The sequence below is a fragment of the Phlebotomus argentipes genome, unplaced genomic scaffold, assembly GCF_947086385.1.
Source record: "Phlebotomus argentipes unplaced genomic scaffold, Phlebotomus argentipes genome assembly scaffold_18, whole genome shotgun sequence".
Classification (NCBI taxonomy): Eukaryota; Metazoa; Arthropoda; class Insecta; order Diptera; family Psychodidae; genus Phlebotomus; species Phlebotomus argentipes.
In genome coordinates this window covers 8,977,653-9,002,718 of record NW_026776177.1, presented here as the reverse complement: position 1 = coordinate 9,002,718, position 25,066 = coordinate 8,977,653, and the positions used below count along the sequence as shown (strand labels likewise).

The window sequence follows — 25,066 nt, the reverse complement described above, 5'->3', positions numbered from 1 at the left end:
AAGGCATAAAATTTTCCACAATATGGGACCACTTCAGTGGTGAAAAGTTCAATCCACCATCGAAGGGATGAATAAAATTACCATTAATGCTGCATGAGCTTTTTCCCGTCAACTTAAAGCTGAACATTCCATAAGTGAAAAGTGCCAAATATTTTTCCGAAATTTCCACCCAACAGAAAACGTCTGACTTTGGAAAATTATGGGGAAGATTTCCACATAATTTAGCGACAAGATATCTGTGCGGCAAAGAGTTGAAAAAGTTTTCTCTGGCTGTGAAATATTTGCACAGTGAATGCGGTATTTCATGCCTGTCAATGGCGACCCCCGAAAATCAGGAGGAAAAGCCACTCGAGCGCGCATGCACGAAAGACCCTCCAAAGTGTCACCCTGAGTCAATGGCATCGGCCAGAACCCACCGAAAATGAAAGCCCCCCTCGAAAGGCATTGACTGATAAATCTTTCATTGCGTGCATCAGGAGAGTTTTCCACTCGTCTGTTAATCCCTTTTGGGAAAACTTTTCAAGGCTCTGGGAAGTCTTAAAGCAACCAGTAAGCAAAATGCACACTTTTGCCATTTATAACAATTGTAAGATGAAAATTTCCGGACTTCTGAACACTCAAGATCAGAGAAATTGTCGTATTTGCAAATTTTTGTCATTATTTGAATTTCAACTTTGAACTTTGAACTTTAGATTTTTAAATTATTTCTATTTGAAAAATTCCTCTCTACGCTGAAAAAAATGAGAACATTTCCTAAAGCAACCCTCTCTTGTTTAATTTGCTCAAGAACTTTTTCCTATAAGTTCCCATTTTGGGTTAGACAAGCTGCTGCTTTTCCCCAGAAAAAATCACACATCAGTTGAATTGTGGAGATCTTTTTTCCCAATTCTACATCTTCGTGAAACTTGTTTTACTTTCAATCAACAATTGTAGTTCTATCGGTGGAAACATGAAAAGTTTTTTGTGTCCCATCCAAACTTTGTGAAGTCTTCCCGGGCTCCGCGCGCGGCGGGGGGAACGGCGGAGGGAACGAGGGGCGCGAAAGAAGGGGCTCCCACCTGAAGTCTCGTCCTTGCGCGGATCCTCGGGCGCCAGCGACAGTCTGAGAATGTGTGAGGGAAACATCGACCATTTTGTATGGGTGCAGGAGGATGGGTATTCGACGAGAACACCGGCTCCCAGTCCACCCTAGCAACCAATCAATGCCGCCACTTCTGGGCGAGGCATTCCGGATTTGTGTGGTGGAAGCGGCGCACAACTCCAGGCCACACCAAGCCCAACACCGTCGCTGCCAGTCAGTTGCGCGCTGACTCTCGATGTGAGAACACTGTCTCGAGTTGCGATACTGCCGTGTGTCCCGCTTCATTTTGCGCGAGTGCGCGTCCTTTTCGGGGGTTGCGAAATTTGCAAATACGGGTTGAGAAAGCAGTGCTTCTCCGTAGCGAGACAGGTTAAACCGATCTGAATAGCCAGCCAGTTCAGTAGGACTCGCATAAGGATACTACTTGAGGTGTTCAGGAAGATCTGGGCGTCGGCTTTGCATTCACAGTGAAATCCGCGTGAAGACAATGGCAATTTTCTGACATATTCACTCCGCGCAAGGAGATCGGAATCCTTAAACAGTCGCCGCAACGCTGAAGAGACGAGAGAATTCCACTTTGATAAACAGTGATTATGCTCCTGGACAGCTAACTCATTGGCTGTCTGGACACCCGAATTTCACCCTGTTCGGCACAAGTGCTGGTGAAGAAGTGCATCCCCCGAGTGAGTGTGGATTACAAATTAAAGCCGAACCCTCGCCAGAGCCACCATATATGGTAATGGCAGAGATCGGTGGCCCTCTGGCTCACCAGCTTCCCTTGCATAATCATCGTGGTGGACTCGTGCAACCATCATTGGTGATGAACCATCACTTGGATCTGGATTGTCATGGGCATGACATTAATCCCAGTGAGTTTAATCCCCCTTCCCACAGACATCTGTCTCTCCGCGACATTCTTGCGCAAAGTTATTAATCGCATCCTCGCAGAATTATCGCCCGTGTCCGCAAGAAGAACAATTCCTCCGAGATGTTGGTTTCCACTCTCAAAGTGTGGTCAAATGTAATGAATTGTTGTACTTTGAATTTAAGAAAATTCTAGCTCTAGAAAATTGAGAAAATCTTCTGCTTAACTCAAAGAGAAATTGCCATATTATCCTTAATGTATAAATTTCTATTTTTTCAAATATACAAAATATTTACTATAGTTTCGTATGAAGGGGCAAACAATTCAACACATTCAACAACATCATGTCCAATTTTTATTTTTCTAGAAAATATTCAGTATGTATAAGAAAATCCCCATGATTTATCTATCGTCTCTAATTGTGGTTAAAATATGTCAGAAACAACATTCACTTATTTCTAATGTATAAAATACTAAAAAAAAATGCAATTTATGTTTATGTTTTGCAAGAACGCAATTTATTTTCAGGGATAAATAAGAAATATTCTCAATATTCACATTTCTGGATGATCTGGTTCTTTCAATTGAGTGCCTCTTGATTCATTTTTTGAAGATTGCAGTGGCAATTTTTATAGAAAACTCAAGAGGTCATTCGTATAAAATATGGTTTAATTTCATCTTTAAAACATTCAGACAAACCCATTTATTCAGTAAAAATTCAACTTCGGAAGCGCATTCTATTCTTCAGTTTCATCACAAGTCCATCAGAAGAGACGATACAAATCATTTAACTTGCAAGAATCTCAGATTTCTCAAGCCATGAGATCTTCTTTTCCCATCAGCGTATCTTATTTATGCAAACACTCCAAAAAAAATATGCCACACGCTTAAAGTCGCATGGGAAAAACACGGAAATATTTGTAGCAATTATTTGGAGAAAACAATTCGACGAATCGCGGCCAGCATGGAAGTCTGGGTGGCCCAATAGATACAAATGCAATAAATTTCGTACAGAGAATTTACATATTGTAGAATAAAATCACGAAAATGTTAATCGAAGGCAAGAAGCGATAAGGCCGGACAGAAGAAACTAAGATAAGCCTCGCCAACCAATCATGCAGACGCTTAATTGGGAGAACTATATTAAAATTTAATTTGTATAAATTTGCATTGGTAAAAATATGTGAAGATTTATCTGTTCCGTATGGGAAAAGAGCAATTTTGGGGCGCTTTTTGCGCTCTCGTGAAAAGGTATTCCAATATTGGCCGGCCATGTTTGAGAAAGTCTCTGAGGAGTTTTTTTTTCTTACCTCCTTTTTTTCTTTCTCGAGCAATTTGACGCAAATTAACGTGTCTCATTTGAGAAGAACGATTCTTTCACATTTGACTTTTTTCGGACGCAAGTTGGCTTCAAGGAACATTTCTCACAATAAAACCACCATTCACGGGAGAAAAACTGCCGTGCATCGGAAATTAACACTTTTTCTCTACTCACTTATAAAATATCACATAACATTCTAAGACACATGTCAGGGAAAATAAAGGGAAATAATATACAGAATGGGAATATCGAGATGATGGGATGAAAAAATTCTTTCACGATTTGGATTTTATGAATGGGAAAAGACGCAATGGATGAATGAACTTGCAGCATTCATAAATAAATGTTAATAACATTTCACGAAGAGGTTAGAACAAAAAACAGCAAGTCATATTATAGTCTTCATCCTCTCCAAGTCAATTTCCTCAGACAGTGGCATTCAGTGTTCCTAATTTATTTTATTTTCAATTGGAAATAATGGAAGCTGCGCGATGGAATACCTGTCGTTCAAGAGTCGGCAACTCTGTGATCGATCTCGAATTTGATATGATTTCTGAGAGGCTTTTGAGCACGAGATGTTAAGAGCTATAGAACAATCTGAAAGACAACCGTTTTCACGGTCAAACCATTTTTCTGGATTTCCTGCTCATTTCCAATATATGTCTGGTGATCGTGATCATCAAGTGTGCGATTAACTTTGAAAATCCTGTTCTGCGCTAAAGCTGCGCAAAGAAAACATTTTTCCTCAAATACACTCCGCATTATGTCTAATTAGCTGCAATTTCTTGCTTAGAAATTCCACTTGTGGCCATAAAATAATGAAATAATTGGCATTCTTGGCATCTGAAATCGGCAGAATTTCTCCGCAGCCTCCATTTGATCAAAGTGACTGTCCGTGTGCGGAAACCAGAAGCTTCTTCATCTTTCTGGTCGCCTCTCATATGTTAATTGCCTGCACAGAGAACGCGCGCTCCTCTTCATCTCCCTTGACCCGCGCTTAGGCAACTCTGTGACCCGCCGAAGCCTTAATTACTCCCCACCTTCCCGCATTTATACACAGATTCCCAGTCGCCGGATCTGATCTCAAAGTGCGCCGAATGCAAAATGAATAATTTATAATGAATCGCGTTTTTACCTTTTTTACACCAACACTGTGTAGCATTTTTTTCTTGATCTTTTTCGCGCACCGTCTTCCATGCCTTGTCTTAACTGCTCCTCGGCAGCGGCATCATAGAAGCGTTCTCTGTATTTCCAATGCCATTTTCAGCCAATAGATGCACTTGGGCCATTCTAACAATCCTCTCAAATGTATGTTCTAGCTAAGAACACTAATAAACAACGGTGGATTCTCTCTGAATTGCAAGATTTTCGTATATTAGTATTTTATGGATATGAAACTGCAAATTAGCGTATCATCGCACTGATCATTCGCTGCTCTTTCGGCCGGGCTCAAATTACCTCCAAATCTCAGGGGGTTGTCAATTCATCTAATTGTGAGTGTGTATAATTTTTTAATAACAGCAATATCTGTAATAGTTGAAAAACACACTTTTCAAAATCTATTTTTATGCTTATTTTCATTTAAATTATTCAAATGTAGTGAAAAATTGAAGGAAAATCCTATTTAGCGCGTAAAATTATTAGAAGTTAAAAAGTATTTTTGTAAACATTAGTAAAATGTATAAGTTTAACCTTATTGTGTGTGAAAATTAAAAAATTGTTTACTAAAAATTAATTGCATTCAATAAAAACTGTTTTGTTTTTTTTTTTGCAAAACAAATCCACTAAAGTTTATTATTTATTATAAGAGAAAATATAAGAAATATTCCTTTAAAATAAATCATCAAAAAGTATTCTTTCTTCACCTCTGTTTAGTGTTGAGTTTCACTGTCAACAAGGCAGAGTCTTTAAGCTTCTTCTATTGCTCATCGGCTCTATTAGTTCTTCGGCCTGTCCACCAAAAGCCATCAAGACACAGAGTGGTACCGATTGTCGTCCCCGTGTGGCGTTAATCCTCAGAATTGACGGGTCAAAACAAATAAGACTCTCTGCGAAATTCATCCAAAATTTCACGACAGGGAACTTCCTGCTTGAGTCCAGCGACACGGAACGAACGTCTCCCTCACTTTTACTTTTTTGCCCATTTTTGGAGTCTCCTCCAGAGACACCACAGCGAGGTTGAGCGCTCAGAAATCTCCCAGCGGCGCATTTTTGACATTCCTCCGAATTCCATCATGAGCCAATGCTTCTAGAGCCGTGGTAAAGCACTAAACCACTTGATAGCCGTCGCTCTCATTGAAATACACACATTTTACGATTCTCCTCCTTCTCGATCGCCATCGCTCAGCCCTTCGCTGGGCCCCCGTTTCTGCGGCCTCAATCGGCTCTCACCATCTTGGGCCCCACCGAAGCGCCTCGAACGCATGGTAATTTTACGCATAAAATGGTTGTAGTGCCGGGCAATTGCTAGGAATCGCTCCGCGCAGCATCTCTGAGACCGAAATCGGTGAATTTGGGAAATTAATGTTCGCGGCCGGCAGACGAGCTGTTCGGGGGGATAAAAAAGACCGATGAGGCGAGGAGGGATAAAAACAAACTATTTAGGTGTCGGTATTCTTTTAAATATTTCGCCTTTTTTGTCATTTCACTTTGTTTCATTTGTAATTTATTTCATTGGCGCAGTCTGTCTCCCTCGCACCGCACTCTTTGGGGCGAAAGCAATGTGATTTTATTTGTTGGTGTTATGTTGTGAGTAACGTCGGCATGGGAGTTTAGATGCTAATTTGTGAAAATAAAACTTCCACCACGGACACAGAATCGGTCGCGCAAGAGCGGGAGGGACTGAGTGTGAAAGGAGGACGGAGGAAGAGAGTCACAATAAATTATTATAACACAACACATTTCAGACATTCGATTGAATACAACGCGGACATAATAAAATTTAATAGTATTAAACCGCGTGTCGGCGCATTTTATAAGATGCTCTCTTCGGGCAATTGAGAAAGAGCGACAAGGGTACGTGAAGAAGAAAGAATTTGTACCGCACATTGATTCCCTTTCCTTCTCATCTTCGCCGTTTCTCGCGCGATCGCGTGAAATACAGCGAGCTTTCGCGGGCGGAAAAGCCGCCCCATCAGCGCTCGCGAAAATCAATATTCAAATGCGACGCCCGTATTGAGACATTACATCTTTATTGATTTTTCCACATCTCCCCAATTAATGCAAAATGCCACACTGCCAGAGAATTGGCATAAAATTTTGATAATGAAGAGATATGGCATTTATGACTATACCTTCGACTAATAACAGAGACCGTAAAATTTTTCAATATCAATATCGTATCGATCATTAATGCTGAATGCGTTTCTGAAGTTTAAACCCATTCTCCAAAAGCGTTTATTGATATTCTGGGGCAATAAACTCGAAAATTATTGTACTTTTTCAGGCAAACGCCGTTTAAGTAAATAGTCAAATATGGTGTTGAGGAATTCGAGAGGTCGCGTTCTTGTATTTTATGGCGAATTATCGATTAAAAAATCCACTTATTCAAATATCCGAGCACTTTTTAAAACAATTAATATTAGAGTGTCTCGAGACTGTGAAATTTCAGGGATTTTGTTATATTTACAATCAAGAAAAAGACAAAAGACTTTGTGTTTCAAGGTTTAGAAAAGAAAAATCGCAAAATTGGAAAGATTTATTATAAGAATTCTAGGCGGAAACTGGTACAAAATGTTATCATGTACACATGAGATGCATATATCAGGAGTGGGATGAAGTCGCAAAAGCCCAAATATTACCTTGTGCTCTTCTTCTAAATGAGTTTGTTTGCCAAACTAATTAATGTAGAATCATAATAACCTATCTGGAACATCTCACTTTCATTGGCTTGCGGGCAAAAATTGACTAATCACGCCTTAAATTCGTCACGCCAACGATAGTCTGGATACACTGCGATATGGCGTCGATGATAATTTAATTATTGATAAGTTAATTTAATCACAACCAGTGTGTGTCGGAGCAGAACTTTTCGAGGTCGCGGAAATACCGTCCAAATCGATCTAAAGTGCTTCTATGTATAGAAGCCTTACTTTTTATCAGCCACTTTATCCTTTTGCCGTCGATCCACTCTTACTATTTCACTGCTCGAACAGCTTAAAATATATTTAGCTAACATTATTTTACACATCAGTTGCCTTTTAAATCTTCCTCATGCCTTTCCCATCATGTTTTTGCTCCTATTTCTTCTTCCTTTCTCTCTCTATGTGAGAGCAAAAAAGTACTGGAGTTGGTGGCATTAGAAGACACTTAAAGACGAGAGAGCAAATGGCATAAGAAGAATGCTCGAGACGCGTCACGAGGGGAATTTTATGGGAAATCAACTTCAATGGTAAATTGGAGCAATTAATAGGGAAGTCATGTCTCAATTTAATATGAGATGCGCTAGCGCAAGAGCAGATGTTCCAGCTTTTAATCATCAATTTTCACCTTTTTGTTCCCACACTTGCAACTGCGATTTGGATTTGGACGAAATTTCTTCGCATCGCGTCATCTATTCAGAGGAAAACTTTCGACACACGGTGTATTGGCAAACTCATACCTTTCGATTTCATTCTGAGAAGACATATTTCTCGACCGATTGCCAGAGACGGTGACCCAAAAGGGCGCCACCGAGAGGCCAAGACATCACGAAACCCGTCAGACGGAGAAATATGACAAACACCGGCAAATGATTAATACTTCCGGCCGTTCAGGTGCCTCAAAATGGCAATAAATTAGGCATTATCGTAATTTTTCATCTGTTTTTCACACTATCTTAATAAGTTGTTATTTACGAGTGGATCCGCCAAGCAGAAATGCCTCTGAAATTTACCACAAAATTTGCATCGCGCGCAAAGAGTTCGATGTCAAATCTGAAAAGAGTCAGAAACCTTTGGCGCGCAGTAGAATTTTTTAAATTCCCTAATTAGAGGAACTTTTACGACCACCCAAAAGGCCCAAAATTATTCATTTTGATTACGAAAGGTGCGCTGATATAAAAATGTGAAGGTTCTTATGATTCATAATTACTTAATGTGCCAGATTCCTGAAAAATCTCAGTTCTCGCGGCAGATTTATGGCCGCCATGTGTGCAATTGACCACAAATTTAAAGAGTGTTTTGTCACGAGAGATTGCAATAAAGTCCAGGTATTCTTTCTCTCACTCTCTGAGAAACACCCTCAGCACTGAAGCAATTATTTAATTCTCTTATCTTAACACTAAACATGCCATGAGGAATGTCTTTTTGCCCTGGCTTTCCATCGTTATGACCAAAAAGAGGGCCCAAATGTGACAATTCCTCAAGCGGATTGTCCCAAGTATTTCACCCATACCTGATGTGCCCAATTTGTCCAGCCTCGATTAAGCCTCCACTTTCCCGCCGAGTAATCGTCAATTTAGTGTAAATTAATTATTCCCACCAGAGCCATCGATTGGGAAGACAAAATTGGTCAGAGAGTAACTCCTCGACCGACAAATTAATAGCCAAATTGGTGTCTTTGGTGGCGTTTGAGGAAAAGAGATGAGGAAGTGAGAGAGAGTGAAAAAATGTCGCGCCGAGATAAAGATTTTTCAGAGGCGCCATCACATTCGACACCTTCATCTCTGGACATTCGTTCTTTGATGCTATCATAGAGTCTTGTTTAGGGTATTTCATGACCTCGCTCCTCTCGTTCTGGTGCCTTTTTCTGCCTCACGCTCGTCTTCGGCAGGAGATTAAGATGCGGCGGAACATGAGCAGATCGCATGTTCCATTTTTCTAGCAATCGCAAATGTCCTTATAAGCGAAGTGGCATGACTTGGCTGTCTCATTCAGCAGCAGATCAAGTTTTATACATCGATGAAATTTCAAAATAAACCTGCTAAATTTTCATGTTTGCCCTCTTGCATTCATCAAAGCTTCATAGACGCTTTTCTGGAAATATTAAGAAAAAAACCACAAGGCAAAACATTAAAGGTAAAGAAATGCCGAAGACTTATGAGCCAAAGATTGTGATTTTGTGTCATGTCATGTCATGAAATGTAAGAGACATAATAATTCGCATTACTGTCTCAATTTTACAATAATTAAATAACTTATCAGGTAATTTACGGAAAAACAAAGTGTGATAAAATTATAGGATCATGTTTAAATGATTTATCAAGTTTTTGACCCTGTTTCTGTATCATCTTCATTGTTAAAGATGCTTTTGTGTTAGAAATGCTCATTTAAGTTATTTCTGCTCATTATAGTTAATTTTATTTCGCAACGTTTTTTTTGCCATCATCATTTACACATATCAGAAAACCAAAAGTTTGTACAATGTTGCGTTGATATTTTTCCCGTCCGCAAATAGAGGCAGAATTGACACAGTAATGACAAGGCGAGGACACAGAGATCACAAATTGAAAAACAATAATTTTCCATGTAAAGACATTAAGGTGAAAAATACGCAAAGTTTATGCATTTTGATTTCTTCCTCCTTGTTCGACACTCTCAATGTAAATTATCCGCAACTTCTCGATATTCCCGAAGCTAAACAGCCCGACCGGAGTGTATGTACATCTCCCAATAAATTACGATCTTGCGATAAAGGAAGGCACATTGAGAGCCTCCATCTTTTGAGATATACTCCAATTTTCCACCAAGGTAATGGCTCTTTCAGCTTCGCCATGTGAATTCTGCGTCTCGCGCTGTGACAGCAATTACTCAATAAATTCTCCATCTCCCCAGCCGCCACTCTCCGGCTGATCCCAGAGCCTCTCCCTGGCGGTGCTCATGTTGCCGGTAATTTTATTGAAACACCTCCTCAGGCTGATCAAATGAATGTCGTGTTCAATAAATTGTTGCAAAATGCTCTGCAACTTCGCATCTTAGCCAACGTGAAGCCTCGAGACACCCCGCCAAAATCGCCCGCTCTCACCTTTCGGCACTTTCGGTGTCACTTGATGGATCTCTATTAATTGTTCCCCCTCGGACGCGAGACATCCTCCACCTTGTCTTTGGGCACAGGAAAAAATTTGACCGGTTTTGGCGCCTCACATTCCCTCCGCTTCCACTGTCTTGTCTGTCTTCCTCTTTTTGTTCTCATAATATTTTTAATCTTATTCATCAGCCACAGAAGAGACAAATGTTGGTGTTAAACAGAAAAAAGGGATTTTGCCGCCAAGTTGAAGAAATGTTGATCACCACACAAATATTTGAATGGCGCTGGAATGAGACGGGCAGATGAGATGAGAATACATTTCATAATTCAATTTAAAATGCCCGCTAATGAAATATTAAACACGCACCATTCTCTTTTCTGGAAGAGCAGAAAAGGGGTGGAATCATCGGGAGATTCCCTCTCGCACCGTCACAAATCACAATTCTCTCTCTCTCGCTTCCTTCCTCCTGTTCTTCTTCGCCCTGTGGCCAGTGATACCAAGACGATTTCTCGGAAAATTTGATAAAATTCCTAGAAGTATCTCCAGAGCCCCTTCACGCATTCCTTCCTCAGCACACCTTTTTGATCGCGTTGGGTCAAGAACTTCACACGCGCGTTTTTTCTCCCGACTCATTAACTGAGACTTTGGTGTTTGATCTTTCTGCTATTGGCAAAGCCGCAATTTTGGCCCGATTTTAATGCTCTTGGGCATTTTAGAAAGGTCTTTTAAATATCTAAAACTCTCCCAAAGACATCAAGATTGCCGGATTCACGCAAGAAGTGCAATATGTCATTCTTCATTTAGGGATTAAGTTTGCAAGTCTCTGTAAAGTGAAATAAAAATGCCATTAGTGGTGGTTCTATACCTTTGAGTTATTTAAAAAAACTTGTAAGAAATAAAAAGATCTTTCCCAAATCTCTTTGATCTCTGAAATCAGCCAATAATTGTGGCTTTAGCAGCGAGAAATGTCGCACATAAACACAACAGTTTTCATTAAGTACAAACGACTCGTGGTAAATAATTGCCGAAATTCCGCTAATACTCATATTGAATGGGAAATGCGCCACTTAAAACATGCCTCACGCATTGATATTGTCCACCAATTAATAAAAATAAATATGGAGTAATTTTTATGGGGCTCATTCTGAACTTTTGCACCTTCTCGAATTCATTTCTGTCACATCTCGCATTCTAATTGTACACTTAAGAACGAACCGAGGCGAAGAACAGAAGAAGCGTCCAAGTGAGCGCGCGGATCCGCGGCAAAGAGAAGGACGATGGTGATAGAAGAAAAAAAAGAAAGAATACAGAAAAGAAGCGGTTTATGGTCGAAATGAGAATTAATTTTACCCCCTTTATATTGGAGATAAAACAAAAAAGAGAATAAAGGGAATATATATATAAATGTGTGTAGTTAAAATAAAAAGAAGTGATTAAAAAAGCATAAAAACAACTTGCGGCTTCTCTTGTGGTCAAAAAGAGAGGAATTCACAGCATCGAACAATCCCGAAATGAAAAAAAATTGTTTGTGTAGCTGTTGTATTTGAATATCTTCACCAATGAACGGGTTATTTTATTATCCAGCCAGAGACGCATTTCACGATACCCTTTGCACTTTCTTCTGCTCCTCCGCCGGTGGCTTCTCCTCGGCGGAAGTGTCGACACTGAAGGTGGATTTGTCAGTGCCAATGTCAAGGCAGAACTGCAGAAAGTCCGCAAATTTTCCCCGCTCAAATATTTTGGAGTGATAAAATCCCCAAATGCGATCCTCAACTCGAATGTTCTTAGCCGTTGCCATATAAAACCATTTAGCGGTATGCTAAATAAAAAGTACACACGGAAAAGAAGGCAGCGCATAGTATGTGCTTCATATAGGAAAGCAGGAGGAGAGGAAGATATGTATATTCCAATATTTGAAATAAATGTACACAAAATCTATGACACAAGAAGAGAAGAACCAACAACTACGAAGAATTCTCCAAGAGGCTACCAGTTGAGAATGGATTATAGAGACATGCAAAAGAAGGAGAGTCATAAGAATACACTCGTTTTTTTCTCTCCTCTGACGGCAATGATTCACTCGAACATTATGGGATTGTATATTTTTTTCCTTCTCTCTCGCGCGCCCGAGTAAAAAATTGTTCAATGTTTTTCTTCGTTCATTTCATATGTGAATAAATTTCACTCTTTTGGGTGGGTGATTTCTCAGGAGATGTCTCACGCGTTTTGGGTAGAAAAGAATCATAAATTGCAAACAATATTTCCCCAGATATTTGCACAAAACATTCCACTTGAGCAGATTCACGCTGAATTCGCTTTTCAGGTTCAAGTGCCGCGGATTTTCGACTCTCAGGATGCCGACAATCCAAAGCAGATGCTTTCCAGTGATCGCACAGAGGTCAAGGAATGTTAATTGTGCGAACTAGTAATACCAGAATTGCCATGTGTGCACAAATATGTATATGGGAGAATTGAGAGATAATTAGGATAATTTATTATTATGTTATTTCTCAAATAATAGCGAAATCTCAGTTTAGAATGCTTTCTAATCATACCGAACTTTATTATCTAGGAATTCCTGAATCCTAAATTTAAGCTACATTGTTAATTTGGTTTGTTTCTTTCGAGACCGCGCAAGTAAATGAAGGCCAATTTATTCATTCTCAAATTTAATCACGAAAAGTATTTTCCATAAATTGATAAATGACTTTAAAAGTCTATTTGCTTTATTCATTACAGAAGCTTTTATTATATTTAGTTTGTCAAGTTGTCTAAGATATTTTTATGGAGGCAGCCTTCAAACTGAGACGCTCAACTGACAAACTCTTTGTCTTTGCCAACTATTTACTAATCCAAAAGACCTCAACAATCACAAGGAAGGAGTGTTGCATTGCAAATGAGAGATGTTGTATGCATTGTCTTATTAGATTCTCTACAAAATTGCATCTTTCCTTTGTCATGAGCGCGATGAAAATCACTGGAGGGGAAATTATGAATTATAATAAATTAATTCCGCCACATAAATCAACTAAAAATTAATTGCAATAATTATTTTTTCATGTTTTCTTATTAACACGTTGAAGACAGTTGCCGAGCAAGAGAAGTATTATGAATATCGTGTATCCGCCCTTCTTCATAACGCATATTCCGGAGCCAATTGAATTTCATTACAAAATTGCATTTACCTGCTAATTAAACCTATACTTTTTTCACTTCTCCTTACCTTTGATTGTAAACTATGTATTTTATGTACCTTTTAGCTTTTGTAGCTTTAATGCATTCTTGACAACTTTAGGAGTTCTGAACGAAAAAAAAAACGAAGAAAGACATTTCGCATTATGAATTTTTCATCGAGGAATATTTTATATGAGACAGACATGAGAAAGGCACAACCTTGCACTTTGGCATAGGAAATTGCACTTGTCTTTGGGAAATTTCGCAAAGATCTCTTTATGCTGGAATTAACACCTCTTCCAGTGATTCAATCCCACTATCAAATCGCACACAAGAGCCTGAAATAGGAGACAATGTCTCTCGATAAGCTCACATTTTGTCCATCCACATAGATCGCGCTTCCTCATCAATATTCATATTCAAATTGTACATAGCAGCGTCCAATGTTGGCGCGATGTGAGAGCGAGAGGCAGAAAGAAGAGGCCAATTATGTACATGGCGGGCTTTTCAATGTGTAATACCTATAATAAAATAATACAGTAGTTATTAAATGCGCTGCATGGCTAATGTATTTTATCTCCATGGCAAAAAGGAGCAAAGCCTTCCTTTGCAGATCACCGCCACGATAAGGGTCAGTCAAGTTTTATATTGAAGCCCAAAACAGCACCCAGAGAGAACCAACACACGCATCCCGTCCTCTTTTGTAACATATATATGTATAGGAGAAAACGCGCCAAGAGATTTGCATATGGATTGAGAGCGGGTTACACGCAAGTTCAGACAGAAAATTACCACCAGATAAATTTTATTTATTTCGCCTCTTATTCTATATTCGCCGCCAGTTTATTCCTTTGACCATTTTGATTTTATAGAGCAAAAACCGCGAGCAGCAACTATACAAAAGAGGCTGGCGATAGGGTGAGAAGCATCATGGTTAAATATGCCCAAAAGAGGCGCGCAAGCCGGAGGAATTCCTCGTGAGCGCACAAAAGGCCCGGCAAAAGGAAAAACTCCCTCCGCCATTGAAGGGCTAGGAATTCTCTCATTCACGCGCTGAATTATTATTATTGTATTGGTCGCTGGCGAAGCATTCTGCTTTGTCGCTTCTTTCGGTCTTCAGCAACTGGATGACTGCAAAAGGAGTCGCCATTGAGAGCAACAATCAAAATACTTCTCCGGCCAACAATGTTGCAACATCTCTTGCCATGCTGAATAAAACATTTGCGGCGATAAATAGAATAGGGAGGCCCAAGTACGGCCATTTTACCCACTTTTGCCAATAAAAGTAAATTATTGAACTTGATCTGACACAGTATAATTCCTCCTCATACACCAATTTATGTGCCAGTTAATTGACCATAAATATGCGATAATAGTGCTCTCGCCAGGAGAACTTTATGAAACTGCGCTGCGTTGTGTGCTTGATTTACAGGAATAGACAATCGTAAAAATTAAATAAACTACTGTTTACACTATATAAATTAGGAATTCTAGCATCACTGCTCTTTAGTGGATTAGAATTGACACGGGGCAGTTTTGAGCCGGTAAAACTTTCCGTTCGCGTCCGTTTTCTCACAATTCAAATTCACATAATGCCTTTTAAATCTCCCTACAAAGTTCGCTCATAAATAGAAAAGTTCGTGAGTATTTGATATTTTGTCACAATCCAAAATGTATTTCAGTGTCTCGGCGCAAATGAAACTATTCTCATAAATAATGCAAGCGCGTCGTGTCCCAGGAGACAAAGCTGGAAAATCACCACTCACCTGTATCGGCAGATGAGCAATTATGTGCCGCAATTTCCTTATCGCGCCATCCATTTCATGTCAAATGGATGTCGAGTGAATTTTCGGCGTGTCGAAGACACACAGATTTCCGACGACAGAGTGGGAAAAGTTCACTTCTAGGCGGGATCAGCGTCACATACACAAGAAATGGCGCTCCGCCCTAATGAATAATTCACACACATCGCAACCACGCGGCGACTTTGCCAATATGCCAATAGTATTTTTATCTCGTCGCCGGCTCTCGGCGGAATTGTTCTCGAAATGACACATGTTTATTTATTCATCTCTGGCGTGCATTAGCAACTTCCAGTAACTCACCGAGATACTGTCCTCCTTTCTTCCGCAGAGAAACAACGACTGTCCCTGTGCGTGGGCTGCGGCGGCCAAATCCACGATCGTCATATTCTGCGGGTCGCGCCGGACCTCGAGTGGCACGCGGCGTGCCTCAAATGCCAGGAGTGTCGCCAATTTCTAGATGAGAATTGCACGTGTTTCGTCCGCGAAGGCAAAACATACTGCAAGAGAGATTACGTTAGGTAAGACGTGTGCCAAGTCCGCGGCTATTCGCAGAATTTGTAGCCAAACATCGTCGGTTCCACAATGTAAAACTCATTGAATTTTCTGTAAAATCAATTGCAAGGTCTTGTGCCATAGGGTTAAGGAAGATTTTCATAGAAACCCATTTTGAAAAATAATTAATCACACGCCTAAACTGACAATAATTTTATTACAATATCCGCAAAGTGTACAAAATTGTCAATCCATATGTATAAGTTTTAATTCAATTCACACTGCTTATTCTGTCAAATATCCTTTAATTCTTAGCATCATCACCCTAAACATCAAATGTTTCTTGTTCATTGCCAATTCTTTGTTTCATTTCACTTAATATTACTCTTTTCTTTGAATTGGAATGAACACTTTAATCTGGACTCGACGATAAAATAATATTCCAATCGATCGTAGTAGAATTTTAAAAGAGATTATTTAAATATTTTCCTCAATATTCCTCTTCATTGGCTGCAAATTCTCTGCATAACCGTGTAAAAATTTGACTTATTAAATTAAACATGACAATCACAAGTCCACTGACCGTTTCCTCTTTCTGCATATCATTTCAGGTTATTTGGAACAAAATGTGATAAATGTGGTAGTTCTTTTAGTAAAAATGACTTCGTAATGAGGGCAAAGACAAAAATTTATCATATTGAGTGTTTTCGCTGTTCAGCATGTGCCCGACAATTAATACCAGGTGAATATAAATCAACCCCAAATTGTGACGCCCCAGCTGACATTGAGATCTCTGTCACTTGCAGGAGACGAGTTCGCTTTAAGAGACGGCGGTTCTCTGTACTGCAAAGAGGATCACGACGTGATAGAAAAGAGCGCCCAAAGTACTGTTCCCCCATCGTTAGAAAGTAATAACAATAACAACAATAATACAAATTTAAGCAATAACAATCATTCCAGTGAGCTCGGTTCGATGTCAGGTGAGTGGCGATTTTCAGTATACTTTTCTATAAATTTCACGAGAAACGCGAATACGGATGTAATTGAAATTGCAACTCCTCCGAAGTCTTCAACTTTCCCAACAGGATTCAATCTTATCTCAGTGCAATTTGCTGAATATTTTCCCGCTTAATATGTCACCAATATCTATCAGCAAATCTCCACTTAATTAGCAATTTGCGTTTTATCGCAAAATCTATCGAAGATATGAAAATGTCTCACTTACGCGCCAACGCGAGGAAGCGAGAAAAATGCTCACACTGTTGACAAAGCGCCAGCAAATCTGTCTCGCCTAAGCCAGTGAGCTTAAATTTTTTCGCTATTATTTGTACAATTTTTACCAGCGTCCACCTAATGTGCAGTTCAAATATTTTTTCGCCTGCGCATCTTTTGTGAGTGTCCGCGAACGGGACTCCATTTTTCGACTCTGACCGTCTAACTAGATAATTAAATACTATAAACACAGATGCACTCGCTCTGCACTCAAATCCAAGTCATGAGCGTGCGAGCCTCAGGCGCGCGCGTCTTTATCTGCGGTCGTAATCTATTGTTACGCATCGCCGTCCGCGGCGACACGAAGGCCACCCACTCGCACCGCGGTGGACACTGGCTAATGCCGATAATCACTCGAGTCCACAGAAGTCTCTCTCCGCGTCTCGAGCTTTCGGGGCCGAAGATGCGCGTCTGAGAGGAAATCACACTGAGATTGGCATTTGATATTCTCCCTCTTCACACAATCTGCAAATGATAATTGCTCTTTATTCACAAAAAAGATCATAATTTTTCTACACAAATCAATTTCTCATTCGGGCTTGAACTATTAAGAAACAAAAGTGGATAACATTTTTTGAAAAAATCTCTCATAAAGTGAGAATCATCCAGCATTTATTGTTCTAGAATTCTTAGGAATGTCTCACATCTGCATAAGTTAACATAGCAACATAAACCGGAAAACAGATGCGAAAGAAATCTGTGGTCACATTTGAAGATTTCACGTTCAAATTTGCTAGAGGAAAGCCATGATCGCCCCATTTTCTCACGCCGAACTCGCCAGAATCTCAAGAGACCAAGAGTAATCAATTGGGTTCGAATTGTGCTGTGATTAAAATCAACAATTAACTGGGGAAATTAGTTGTTTGCACTGTTGTTGCTTGTAATCTTTTGTGCTCTAGGCGCATTTTTCCCCTCCGGAGAGCCTCTCGATATCGGTGGAAATGACAGTGGAGGGAAAACAAGCGCGCGGGGGCTGGAAATGACTTTCCTTTGGCGGCAAAGCACCTTGCAGTGCGCGGGAAGTGTTTTCCTAAGCGATATGACACTGATTCATTTTTCTTTTCCTCCTTTTTGCCATTTTTTCAATGGGATGTTTGATTTTCTCGCCACGATAAGGCACTTGTTGAGCCGCATGGTTTCGATTGCCGATAAGACGGGAAAACACATCGAATTTGTCTTGTTACCGCCGTCGTGCGGATGGCGATGATCAATCGCGCACTTCCCAATGAGCAGAACTCCAGCGAGCACACGGCGAAATTGAGACTCCTCCACTTCTTGTTAGGCCTTTTGATGTTCCACCGCCGATTTTTTGTCTTTTTCTCCTTCAAAACAAACACCTCGATTGAGTGACAAGAAAAAATGTTTCTCTTTTTTTTGTCCTGCCCTCTTGGCCAATTCACCCGCAATCGATAATAGATAACGTAATATAAATTTTTGTGTTGTCAATTCATGTTTCTCGTCACTGATTGTTGTACGAGATTTCCCATTCTTTTCTTCTTCTCTCCACAACAAAAAAGCGTTGTTTGCCATCGAGATTGCGAAGAAGCCGACAATTGAAGTTTAATTAGCTCATAATTTTTTCTGTTTTGAGGTGTGGCTTAAAATTGCGCAAGATCGTCTATTGTCGCGATAGGTTGGGATACTATCGAGTCAGCTTTTCAGCCATAAATGATGATTCATAGCAATTCTGAATATCAATTAATGCAGTTTGACTTCCTTGTGTTTCTCCAAGAAATTCGTATTTGAGTCTCCAATTCACCGCCATCCGAAATACAATAATAATTAATATGGATTGGGAAGAGCTCAAAAGTTCCCACGAGTAATTAACAAATTTTAGCCGTTAAGCTACACTCAATATTTTGCCCTTTTACGTAACTTTCTGTTCTTCACACCTCAATTTTGGTGTGTATTTTTTATTCCATACAAATTTGCTAATTCAATTATCAATTTTCACTCTTTTACCAAAGCAAAAACGCACCAATCAAACGAAATATTCCCATAGGAAAATTCTCAAATCAATCACACTCCGTATCGCGCATTGTAAATTCCACTCCAGGAAGGAAAAACAACCATTGGATGGATTTATGAAATTATTGCGCTGAATATAAGATACTAAAGAAGCAATTTGTAGCTATCTCAAATTAATTTATGTCCCGCTTCAATGGCAAATTGTTTTACGATGTTGACAGACTCTGGAAGTGAATCTGGCTCGCACAAGAGCATCCGCGAGAAGAGACCCAGCGGCCCATCGGGCGATGGGAAGCCAACCAGAGTCCGGACGGTGCTCAACGAGAAGCAGCTCCACACGCTCAGGTGAGTTATCTCGCTCATTGCGTCTTGTTTGGTGAAAATTACACTTTTTCCCCTGCGTAATTGTCAGAGATTTTCTACCGCGTCTCTCGCAGTCAAACATCACCCAAATTACCCATAATTTTTTGCCTTTTTTGCCCAAATATGACCATGAATAAAGGAGCGCAGCATGGAAATAACCTCACCCAAATTGAGGCATTTATCCGTTAATTTTCTCCTCAAATGATGATCTTAAGCAGTGCTTAGGCGAAAAAAAATGCACAAAAAGATTTGTTTATCATCTTCTTCCACGCCGAATCACAAGAGAATCTTTCACAATGACGAACTCAGTGAAACAGGTGTAAATTGTGTGGCTTTGTGCCTCCATCCTGGCCAATTCGCGACTTGGCGCCAGGCACACTTTCCTCTGACGCACCATGACTTACCTTTCGCCGTTGTTGTCGCCAACAGAACCTGCTACAACGCCAATCCGCGCCCCGACGCCCTCATGAAGGAGCAACTCGTGGAGATGACCGGCCTGTCGCCACGCGTCATCCGCGTGTGGTTTCAGAACAAGCGCTGCAAAGACAAGAAGAAAACCATCCAGATGAAGCTGCAGATGCAGCAGGAGAAGGTAATTTACTTGAGGGTCTCACGTCTGAAAAGCACTTTTCGTCTGAATCGATTCCAAAAAATAAATCCATGGAAAACCAAGCAATTTAGAAGAATGTGAATCAATTATTTCTATCAAACATTTCCTTGAGGGAGATAAAAAAAAATATGCGAAAAGGACTCAATCCTACCGAAAATCTAATTGGAGAAGTATTTTTCCGTAGGATGGCCGTAAAATGGGCTACGGAGCCATGCAAGGAATTCCGATGGTGGCCAGCTCTCCGGTGCGCCACGACTCGCCGCTCAACCTTCACGGCCTGGAAGTGACGGCGTACCAGCCGCCCTGGAAGGCTCTCACGGACTTTGCCTTACACTCCGACCTGGACAGCAACGGCGCCGTGAACCAGCACACGCCCGCCTTCCAGCACCTCGTCAATCAGGTGAGTCGCAATTCCCTCCTCTCGCTGGCCCAGACACTCATTCGCTGCTCTCCGCAGATGCACGGCTACGACATGAGTGGAATGACGGCGCAGGGTCCGCCGCTGATGAATGGGCCCCCGATGGACGGGGGCCACCATCCGGACAGTACGGACTCGTACGTGACAACGTATCTGAGCGACGACAGCCAGGGCAGTCCGTAAGCGGCAGCATCACTAGAGATTAACGCTACTTATAGAGCATCACTTGAGCTAGAGTGTAAATACTGAGGGAATACCAATAACTTAATTAATCCACTGGAATATCTCCCCAAGAACCTCAAAGACGCCCCCGTATGGCGGGCGCTCCGGGAGCGCCGCGCCCTCAGCGCGCGCCTCCCTCTTGTACATATAGAAGAATATTTTGTGAAGAGAGTAGATTTTCAGGCCACAAAAGTGAAATTCAACAAATGCTAATGGCATCACTGCAGAAACTTGTATCAAAACAATTCTATATATTGTAATTAATCTCTAAATTATACACACATGTATTATTGTATACATACCGAGATTAAAGATTTTCAATATAAAATCCCACCATTTCATCACCACAAAGGATCGCACTTTTATTTGCTCCTCTCGCTCGACTTCTTGGCTTTGCTCATGCTTCGACACACCTTCTTCCGCACGTCCTTCTGCTTCTTCAGCTTCCGCATCTCCTCCGCCTGCTTCTCCTTCTTGAACGCCGCCACACGCTTGGCGGTTGCTTCCTTATCCTTCTTCTGCTTCTGGCTGTAGTTCGCCTTGATCATCTTCATCAGCTGCGCGATCTTCTGCTCCTGCGGCGTCCTGATCACCGCCACGCGCTCCACTGCGTCGGGCTTCTGCAGCAGCTTTGGTTTGTCCTTGTACGGAAGCGCGCGCTGCAGCGCCTTCGGAATCACCAGAGGCCTGAAAGCCTTGTCCTTGCGCTCCACTGGCGTGTAGAGATGATCAGGATTGGGAACGGCGCGAATGTTGCGCTCTCTCTTCAGTTCGCCCAGCGTCTTCATGCCCTTCCACTGTGACTTTTGGCCCAGCGGCAGCATTAGCGACGTGACAGGAGCGTAAAACCGCGGCACATCGACCTTAAACCACGTGCGGCAGAAGACAATGTCTGCAAAAGAAGAGCGGCGTTTGAAATATGGCAAAAAGGAAGAATGCCAACGACACGCGGTGTTCCCAAGCGGTCCCCCATCCAAGTACTGACCGCGCCCGACGCTGCTTAACTTCGGTGATCGGACGAGAACCGGTGCTTTCAGCGTGGTGTGGCCGTTGACGAGGGAAGATCATCGCTTTGCCTGGTCATCGCGATATTCAATTGCGCATTTCTCGTGGGAAATGTGCTAATTCGATCATAAACGATATCCATTGTTCACTAAGCATGCTTGAAAGTCATTAAAGGGAGAGAAAAGCGCTACGAAATATCGCGATGACCAGGCAAAGCGATGATCTTCCCTCGTCAACGGCCACACCACGCTGAAAGCACCGGTTCTCGTCCGATCACCGAAGTTAAGCAGCGTCGGGCGCGGTCAGTACTTGGATGGGGGACCGCTTGGGAACACCGCGTGTCGTTGGCATCCTTTTTGCCATCCCAAGTAGAAACATCTGGACAACCCGTTATGTTCCACACTCATTATCGCATTTTCAACGCGATATTTTTTGTATTCTCCTTCATATCTGGCAGAATTTACTGACTTTGAAATAAGCAAGGTCGATTCCTGAGAAGCCGAATTAATTCCAACTTTTCTAGCTCTGACAAAATTGTCTGACAACCCGTGAAATCCCCAAAAATTATCAAATTCATCGAATTACTTACCGCTCTTCAGGATCTTGTTCTCGAAAGTGCACCTGACGGCGCCTTCGGGGCTGCGCAGCGGCTTCTTGATCTCTCCCCTGATGCCGGACACTGTTCTGATCTTGGCGCCCTGGAACTTGGCCGCCTCAAGGACTCCATTGAACATGTCCTTGATGAAGGCGGTGTTTTTCTTGATCTCGTACGGATAGCCGACCAGCTTCAGCTTCTTCATGATCTGCGTGGACTTGTCGATCTCCGTCACGCAGCCCGTGGCCGCGATGCGGAAGCCCAGCTTCTTCAGCTCCTCCGTGTCCTGCGTGACCGTCTGCACAGCCAAAAAGCCCGTGTTCTGTGGCGTGATGGGGCCATAGAAGGTCATGCTGCACGTCACGTGATTGGGCGTGTACTTGAGAAAGCGATGCTTCAGGTTGTCCTCGATCTTGGCGTAGATCGGACGCGTCTGGAAGCGCCGCCAGCCGAGCGAGAGGATGAGCGGATCCTCGGTCTTCAGCAACTTCTTGTACCATCGGTGCTTCTTCACCTTGCACGTCACGAAGCCCACATTCTGCTCAATCATGTTGAGACTCCCGATCAGAACGGGATAAGTGGCGTCAAAGTGCTGGACGAACTCACAAGACACACCACGAAAAGACATCCGGACGTACATGCCGGCGCGGAAGCCCTCAATCTGCACTCGCAAGTCCTCATCGAGCGTGGAAAACTCGGATTTGTTGAGCTGCGCCTGGCGCTGCGTCTCCGCCTTCCAGTTGTCATAGAAGCCATGATCGCCCGTGATCTTGTGATCCTTCTCCGGATTGTCATACTCCGCGTCAAACTTCTCCTTCAGCTTCAGCTTTTTCGCCATCAATTCGCGTCTGCTCATGTTCGCCTCTTCGATGCGACTGAACTTCCTCTTTTGCCCAGCTTCCTCATCTTTCTCCTGGCTCACTTCACTCTTCTCGTCCTCCTGTGGCTGCTCATGCTTCTCTCCAGTCTCCAGATCCTCAAAATCCCCGTATACTTCACTGCCATCGTCACTCAAGTCGTCCAACTTGAGAAGCTCCTCAGCATCTTCGGAAGCCTTCCACTTTCCAGTCACGAAACAGTTCTTCAAGATGCCCTTATTCTCCTCCAGCATCCAGTCTCGCAACCCCGACATGTGTCCCTCGAAGAAGCTGCACTCATCGCGATCCTGCACTTGACGCTCTCGCTGCACGCTCGTCTGCTTCTCCTTGACGACTCTGAACAAATCCCCTTCATCGTCTTCACTCTCTTCCTCCTCTTCTCTGCCTTCCATCCTCTTCTGGCTCAGACTAAACACGCCGTAGACCAGTTTCATCACATTCTGGGAATTCGCCTGGCGATCCAGATAAGCGTCTCTCGCCTTCTGCGCCAAACCCTCGCGCCAGGCGAGGCCAGAGGGATTCTCATCGTAATCCTCATCGTCTGATGACTCCTCATTCTCCACGTCGTTCTCACTCTCCTGGTCGTCTCCTGTCCAGCCCACGGCTTTTTCCTCCTCCTCATCCTCCATTCCAGAGTCCTCTTCGCTCTCAGAACCCTCAGAATCGTCATTCTCTTCCGCATTGTCTCTGAACTCATGCGATTTGATAGCTTCTCCATCGGAGAACAGCTTGAATTCCTGGTTCTCAATCTGCACATCTAACGTTTCCTTCTTCTCTATGAAAGCATTTACAATCTCACGCTGCTCCTCGTTCTCTTCCACCTCCTGGTGACTATGCGAGCCTTGCAGATCGATGTACACTGCATCCTTGTCATAAACCAGCCCTCCGACGCCCGACATCGGCGCATAGAGAAGCCTCTCCTTCTCTAAAAGACTCCTCTTCTTCTCTCCAGTGGGCAGAGGACACGGATCAGCCAAGGCACTCAATTCATCTATCCGCACGTCTCCGAAGCCAGCAATGTGCACCATAAACTCCTTGTTGAGCGGCACTCCGCGCACATATCCATACAAAACCACGTGCCTATCACACTTGGGATTCAGCCGAATTTCCTCAGTGCCCGTGATGTCCTCCATCCTGTCTGCCAGGATGTAGCTGTGCGCCCCGCGCCACGACAGCGGCCTCAGCTTCATCACAGAGATGAATCTGCCCAGGTTCTTGATTTCATTCCTCAAATATTCTCCATGCAGCAGCCCAGAGAGGTAGAATAGCTTCGCTCCATTGTAAACTTCTGTCCAGAATCTGTGCTTCAGCTCTTTTTTCCTCCTCTTGAGTGCCTTCGCATTCCGGATAACGTCCAAATGTGTCAACACGCCCATTATCTTCGGCATTCCGTGCACTTGACAGATGTTGAGGAACTCAAACACCTCCATCTCAAATCCGAAGCTCGCGTCGCACATCAACAGCACGAGATCCGCACACTTTGCGATGTCAATCATGCAATTCACGTCGTTGTTGCACTCAATCAGCGTAATTCGTCGTTTCTTTGACGTGACAATCGTGATGGGGCCCTTAATCTCCGTCACATTTGTCCTCGTGAAGCTCTTTATCAAGTTCCGGATGAGCGTGGACTTGCCCACCTTCGGTGGCCCCACGACGGCGATAAGAAAGGGCGGCGGCTCGTCCGGAGTCTGATCCACTAGCGGAATGTGCTGCTTCTTCGCAGTCAAATCCTCTTTCCTGCGGAACTTCCGCTCAGCCCGCTGGGCAGAATTGATGGCGAAGGCTTTCGGGTTCTTCTGACGCTCAGTCAACCCATCGGATTGGGATTTACCCTTGTTTTTCTTCTTTTCCGCCTTCACACCTGGAAAACGACGACCATGTGAGGTTAAACCGGACAAAAAATAAGATTGTTTACCTGATTTCCTCTTCCTGTGCTCCTTTTTCTTCTCCATCGCCCCGCTGTCCTCCATTTTCACCACCGCTAAACTTCAACGGCACGGAAGGTATGTATTTTCGTGGAAAACTAATGAAAAATCGAGAGGAAAACAGAT

The 25,066-nt window shown here is 42.5% G+C and overlaps 2 protein-coding genes and 2 non-coding genes across 4 annotated transcripts; 2 read left to right on the top strand and 2 right to left on the bottom strand.

Annotated features, from left to right (window-relative positions):
• Window positions 1-1,303: 1,303 nt before the first annotated feature.
• LOC132260354 (insulin gene enhancer protein isl-1) lies at window positions 1,304-20,888 on the top strand. The gene is made up of 8 exons (XM_059758410.1): window positions 1,304-1,950; window positions 15,521-15,710; window positions 16,296-16,426; window positions 16,491-16,664; window positions 19,146-19,269; window positions 19,717-19,879; window positions 20,082-20,297; window positions 20,355-20,888. The coding sequence occupies exons 1-8, from the start codon at window positions 1,815-1,817 to the stop codon at window positions 20,496-20,498; spliced, it is 1,278 nt and encodes a 425-aa protein (XP_059614393.1). The 5' UTR covers window positions 1,304-1,814; the 3' UTR covers window positions 20,499-20,888.
• Window positions 20,533-25,044, bottom strand: LOC132260351 (ribosome biogenesis protein BMS1 homolog). Its single transcript, XM_059758407.1, has 3 exons — window positions 24,931-25,044; window positions 22,132-24,876; window positions 20,533-21,429 (listed from the first exon to the last, which is right to left on the bottom strand). Exons 1-3 carry the CDS (start codon window positions 24,983-24,985, stop codon window positions 20,900-20,902), a joined length of 3,330 nt encoding a protein of 1,109 aa, XP_059614390.1. The 5' UTR covers window positions 24,986-25,044; the 3' UTR covers window positions 20,533-20,899.
• On the bottom strand, window positions 21,474-21,592 carry LOC132261357 (5S ribosomal RNA). The gene has a single exon (XR_009468424.1). It is a non-coding gene; the product is annotated as a 5S ribosomal RNA (ribosomal RNA).
• LOC132261355 (5S ribosomal RNA) lies at window positions 21,774-21,892 on the top strand. The gene has a single exon (XR_009468423.1). It is a non-coding gene; the product is annotated as a 5S ribosomal RNA (ribosomal RNA).
• Window positions 25,045-25,066: the final 22 nt, after the last annotated feature.

Coding starts and splice junctions, on each gene's coding strand:
- LOC132260354 (XM_059758410.1), top strand. CDS start 1,815: ATGGTAATGGCAGAGATCGGTGGCCCTCTGGCTCACCAGCTTCCCTTG. Junction 15,711..16,295: donor TGCAAGAGAGATTACGTTAG/GTAAGACGTGTG, acceptor ATATCATTTCAG/GTTATTTGGAACAAAATGTG. Junction 19,880..20,081: donor TGCAGATGCAGCAGGAGAAG/GTAATTTACTTG, acceptor ATTTTTCCGTAG/GATGGCCGTAAAATGGGCTA.
- LOC132260351 (XM_059758407.1), bottom strand. CDS start 24,985: ATGGAGGACAGCGGGGCGATGGAGAAGAAAAAGGAGCACAGGAAGAGG. Junction 24,877..24,930: donor GCACAGGAAGAGGAAATCAG/GTAAACAATCTT, acceptor GTCGTTTTCCAG/GTGTGAAGGCGGAAAAGAAG. Junction 21,430..22,131: donor GAACAAGATCCTGAAGAGCG/GTAAGTAATTCG, acceptor CTTCTTTTGCAG/ACATTGTCTTCTGCCGCACG.